We start from the raw sequence: 5,793 nt of genomic DNA on the forward strand, positions 1-5,793 counted from the left end.
GGCAAGGCTCTTTTTGCAAGTGAAAGGAGCCAAAAGAACGCAACATGGTCAACACTATTCTGGATGGGCGTCATGGTGGCAAACATGAACACTTAGAAATTGCTGGTGGCAGTAGAAACTGGTTTCAACTTTTGACAAGAAAATATATAAGCGCTACAAAACGGTTCATCTCCTTTGATGCGCACATGCGCGGGACCGATCTACTCGCGGTGGACGGGCTGGTGCTTCTGCAGGGCCGAGCGCCGCTTGAACACGCGGCCGCACTCAGGGCACTCGCAGCGCCGGGCCCCGCTGTGGGTGCGTCGGTGGCGGCTCAGGCCCGAGCTGCGGCGAAAAGCCTTGCCGCAGCGCTCACACTCATAGGGCTTCAGTCCACTGTGAATGCGCCGGTGCTTGATGAGGTCGGAGGGCCCGCGGAAGGCCTTGCCGCAGTCGCCGCAGGCGTAGGGACGCTCACCGGTGTGGATGCGCTGGTGCTCCAGCAGGCTGGAGCTCTGGCGGAAGGCCTTGCCGCACTGGCCGCAGGCGTAGGGCTTCTCGCCGGTGTGGATGCGTCGGTGTTTGGTGAGCTCGGAGCTGCGGCGGAACAGCTTGCCGCAGTGCGGACACCCATAAGGCTTGACCCCGCTGTGGATGCGCTGGTGCTCGGCCAGGCCACTGACCCCGCGGAAGGACTTGCCGCAGTCGTCGCAGTCGAAGGGCAGGTGGCTGGTGTGCACGCGCTCGTGCTGGAGGAGCTCCTGGCGCTCCAGGTAATCGCGGCATGACTGGCAGGTGAAGGGCTTCTCCGAAGCGGACAGCTTCTGGTGACGGGATAGGTGGGTGTTCCCCTTCAAGGGGCGCCCACACTCCTCGCACTCCATCGGCTTCTCACGGCTGTGCACACGCAGGTGCTGACTGAGGCCCGCATTCTTCTTGAAGCGCTTTCCGCATTCTTCACACTGGAACGGCTTCGCCTCTTTCTCCATTTGCTCCTGCTTCTCCGCGGCATCTTCTGGGGCATGGCTCGGGCCGGGCCGAGGCTCTACCACCACCACCACGTGGCTTTTTCTGTGCTCCCTGAACCCTGAGATACCCTTGAAGACCTTCCCACAATCACGACATTCCCAACCTGTCTCCTCACTGTGGATTCTCTGGTGCTGGACTAGGAGGGCTTTCAGGCGGAAGGTTGCCCCACACTCTTTACATGTGAAATGATGCTCGATTGGGGGCTCCCGGGGACTCCCTAACTTCCCCTCAACATCCCCATTCTGTCTGACCTCGGGGCTGGTGTTACTGGCCCTGGGGGAGCTGGTGGACGCCGTGGCGTGGGGCTGGGCATCCTCACTCATCATCTCACTCTGAGTCACTGAGCCGCTTTCTGAAAAGAGAAAGGCAAGACATGCAGGTCCACAAAGAGGGGGACAGGCGCCTTCTTGACTCTCTGTCACTAGTCACATCCCTCCAAGGGCAGCAGCTGAGCCTGACGCCCATCACGACAGGGTGATCAGTGTTCATCTAACCTTGTGACTCCCTGGATGGTGGGCCTAAGGAGAGGCTCCCTCCCTTCTAGGACTGAGTAAGTCTCAAGCCTCTCCCTCACTTGAAACTGCTTAACTGAGCCTTGATTTCCTCACTTAAAAAAAAAAAATCCCACTCACCGGCATGCTTAGCTTGACTCGTGATGAGGGATGGGTCTGAGACCAACAGTACTTGTCCCTGAACCTGGTGAGGGACCAGGTCTGGATTCAACTCCGGGACACCTGTGGAGGAGACAGCAAGTGGTCAGGGACGCAGTCAGCGATGACGTCCCAAGTTTTGACACTGGGGACTTGTACAACTGCTGTCAGGCTCCCTTCCACATTAGTCCACCTCCAGCCTCCAGCCCAGCCCTGGGGGCCCACCAAGCGCTCCTCCTCCCATTTCCAATTGCGGAGGACCATAAAGTTGGTGCTGGATTGGGGAGGGGACTGCATCCTTACCCACGGAGGTCACGTTCCCAAAATAGTCCAAGGTCCTCTGCTCTGGGTCTAGTCCTAACCACTCCCTTTTTGTGAGGTACTGTTCCACACCGTCAAGTGTCACTGGATCCTGAAAGAATTCCCAGGGTAATCAGCGCCTCCATCTCTTCTAGAAGGAGACAGGGGCAGTGCCAGAAGCACCAGGGACAAGAGACAAGGGTCTGGCATGGGTGTGTGCAGTGAGCACAGAACTCTAACCACAAGCCTCAAGAAGTCCTAGAAAAGCAAACCTGACCAAGTACCAGGAGATCTCCGCAGCAGTCTTGGCCTCCCACGGTCTTTCTAGGGCCCTGGATTCAATCACTTTCCAGGCCTGAAATTCCACTCCCCCACAGGTGCGATGGGGGCAAGCCCAGTAGGCATCCATTGCTTGCAGACTCCAGAGACAAGTAAAGGGAGGGAAGGAAACAGTTGGGTCGGAGGGGGCTCACCTGGGATGTCAGCATCTCAAGAGGGGCTGCCAGGGCCTGGTCTCCTGGGGCTCCATCCTGGGGAAGGGCAAGACCTTGGGGAGCAGGTGGTGCTAAGGAGAGTGAGAAGAGCCATGAGTGACAGCAATCCTGTTTCTGGGTCCCCCAGGTTAAGATTGGGGCTTTCCGCTCCCTGTTTCTAAGTCTTGGTATGTCTTCTCCTTCGTGGTGGCTCATGGCAGCGCCTATAAAACCTATCCCAAACACGGGGAAGAGTGGGCTGGCAGAGAATTACTAAAGGCAGGCCAGGCACAGCTGGGAGAAGACAGACCCAGGCAGGAGGACCATCAGGGGTGGGGGACTGGTTCTTGAGGACAGGCTGGTCACAGCCATCCTTCTAGCTCAGGAGAAGTAAACCACAAGAGGATCAGGAGAAAGAACTGGGGAATGAGACATCGACCAAGTCACTGGAAGGGAGACTGCCGCAACGTACCAGACCCAACAGTCAGCACCCAGCCAATGGAAAGGGAGGGTGGCAGACAAGAACATTTCTCTTACAGAGCTGACCAAAAGAAAAGTTGCAAAACGAGTCTTCTAAGAGCTTACAGCTGGGAAAATAAGCTTCAAAGAGAAGACCTTCAAAAAGTTGCTAAAGAAAAGATCTGAACAACATGTACACATTCCTTCCAAACTGCTAACTAGGTGAACTATTAGGCGACCCAAGCAGAGACCGGCACATACCAGACCTCCCACTTCAGTCTGCTCCACGGAATGGGAACATGGTGGCTACTGTGCCAAGGTCAGGCCTCTTTTGATTCAATTTATAATTAAATGAAAAGATAGCATTTTTGTCCCAGTTCAAGCACTACAAAACCCAGATACTCCAGAAAGACCTTGCTAAGGGATTAAAGACCTTATGTTATATCATATGTTACAACAGATGAACAAAGTAAAGTATTCTCAATAATCACCGGGAACATTCAGTAAAAAAAAACCCAGAGAGGCCAAGCCTTAGTACTTGGACTGATCTGCCCCTGGAGCTCATGCTACACAAGACATGTACTGTTGCTGTGAAGTGCCGTCAAGTCGGTCTGACTCACAGTGACCCTGTATAGGGTTTCCACGGAGTGGGAGGTGAGTGCGAACCACCGACCTTGTGGCTTATTCTATGGTGCTTCTCCTACAGTGCCACATCAGAACTCTACAAAAGCGGAAAACTAGGCCTCAAAGGTTCAAACTCATCCACAAATAACTGTCTCCCCAAACAAAGTCCAACACACTTCAAAGGGAGACAACAAAATTCAGACCCTCAGCACCACAATATTCACAATTTCCAACACCCCATCAAAAATTAAGTGAAATGCCAAGAAGGAGGAAAACGTGACCCATGGCAAGGAGACAAATCAGTCAATAGAAACAGACCTATTTGTGACTGATGCTAGGACTAACAACAGGCAAGGATAAATGCTAGTTGAACTCTTGCTGTTTTTAAGTGTTGTTAAGTGCTGTTCAGTCAGTTGTGACTCACAGCAATCATAGGGTTCCTGAGGCGGTAAATCTTTGTGGGAACAGAATGCCTCATCTTTCTCCTGTGGCTGGTGGGCTCAAACGACCAATCTTGTGGTTCAAAGTCCTGTGCTTATTACCTAGTTTAACTAGGTGTTTAAGGAAAAACAATGAAAAAAATTGAATGGGAAAAACAAAAATATTACCAAATGAAACTTTTAGAGAGAAAATATACAATATTTAAAATAAAAAATTCACTGGATTTGATTAACTGATTACATACCACAGGAAAAAAAATTAGAGAACTTGAAGACAGCCATAGAAACTATTCCAAATGAAGCTCACGAAGTTTTTTCTTTTTTGAAATAAACAGGGTTTCAGAGAAAATCATCTAGCATAGAAGGCGGAACATTCAGATAGAAAATCATCTAACATACAAGGTGGCTTTCATAAAGTTTGTGGAAAAGTCCCATTATCTTTTCATTCCACTGAACTTTTTAAAGACCTCTTATACAGATAGTTAGCATCTGAGAAGGTAAGGAATGAAGGAAGGGAATAGAAAAAGATATCTGAAGAAATAATGGCTGAAAATGTTTCCCAAATTAGATGTAAACTATAAATTCACAGATGCAAAAAGCCCAAGCAAACCTTAGCAAAAGTAACACACACATCAAAACCAATATAAAACCCACTAACATTAAATCCATCTTGACTTTATACAGGGGTTCTGGTGGCACTGTGGGTTACTCGTTGGACCCACAACCACAGGGCTGGTGGTGCAGTCTGCACCAGGAAAGCTTAGCAGGACTCCTGGAAACCCCATGAGTCGGAATTGAGTCAACGGCAATTGGTTGGTTTGTTTTTAACAGAAGGTGGAGTAAAACGGTTCTTGAGGGGTTGGTTCCAAGACTGTAACTCTTTATGGGAGCAGACAGCCTTATCTTTCTCCCTTGGATCATCAACTGGTGGGTTTGAGCCGACAACCTTGTGGTTAGCAGCCAAACACTTAGCCCACAAAGACACATCATGATCCAATAGCTGAGAAACTGTGATATAAAGAAAACCTGACGGCAGCAAGAAATAAAAAAATACAAAGATATTACATAGAGAAGAGTAACAGCATCTACTAAGTTTATCAGAGTCTTGGTGTGGTGTTATAGAATAAGCAGTGGACTGTGAACCATAAGGTTGGCGGTTCAAGCCCATCAGCTTCTTCTCAAAAACCCCATGCAGGGTTGCTAAGAGTCGGAACCAACTCCAGTAGACTTAACGACAATAACAACTTTTTATCAGAAAATGTCCAAGTCAGGAAACAAGTAAATTACATTTTTAAAGTACTCAAAGAAAACCAAACAAACACGAACTGCCAACCTACAAATCTATGTTCCAGAAAAATATCCTTAAAAAGTAAAGGCAAGAAGAAGAAAGCAGATGGGAGAACAATTAGACAGGTCTCAAGGGGCTAAGTGAGACAGGTAAAGAATGATACATGCACAACCTGGGAATGACAGGGTCCTGGGATACAGAGATCGAGCCATGGTTGGAATGGGGAAAAGGGGGGAATAATATTAAGATGCTTGGCTGTCTTTTGAATCTAGATTTTCCTTGCAATTTATTATAAAATAGACACTGGAGGGGGAGAGAAAGGAATAGCGAAAAGCATCACCATAGAATGTTTGTAAGTCCGTCTTTTGCCTATAACTGATTGGAATACCTAAAATGAGGCTACAATGTGCCCAGTGAAGGAGGCTTCCTGTGGAGCCTCTGCAATACATAAGCCTATAGGTGGAAGCCTGAACCACATCCAGATCTCCAGAGATGGGAAATTCCCACTTGAAAGGACAAGCAGACCAACCTGGAGTGGCTAGAAGAACAGA

General features: G+C 49.4%; 1 protein-coding gene across 1 annotated transcript in view; it reads right to left on the reverse strand.

Annotated features, from left to right (window-relative positions):
- Nucleotides 1-200: 200 nt before the first annotated feature.
- LOC102830716 (zinc finger protein 275-like) overlaps nucleotides 201-5,793 on the reverse strand; it is an 11,252-nt gene continuing 5,659 nt past the window's right edge. The window contains exons 2-5 of the mRNA XM_006877939.1: nucleotides 2,432-2,523; nucleotides 1,962-2,070; nucleotides 1,641-1,742; nucleotides 201-1,360 (exon numbers count right to left, since the gene is read on the reverse strand). Of these exons, the coding sequence (XP_006878001.1) occupies nucleotides 201-1,360; nucleotides 1,641-1,742; nucleotides 1,962-2,070; nucleotides 2,432-2,523 (1,463 nt within the window). The remainder of the gene's footprint in view (nucleotides 1,361-1,640; nucleotides 1,743-1,961; nucleotides 2,071-2,431; nucleotides 2,524-5,793) is intronic.

The sequence above is a fragment of the Chrysochloris asiatica genome, unplaced genomic scaffold, assembly GCF_000296735.1.
Source record: "Chrysochloris asiatica unplaced genomic scaffold, ChrAsi1.0 scaffold00687, whole genome shotgun sequence".
NCBI classification, from domain to species: Eukaryota; Metazoa; Chordata; class Mammalia; order Afrosoricida; family Chrysochloridae; genus Chrysochloris; species Chrysochloris asiatica.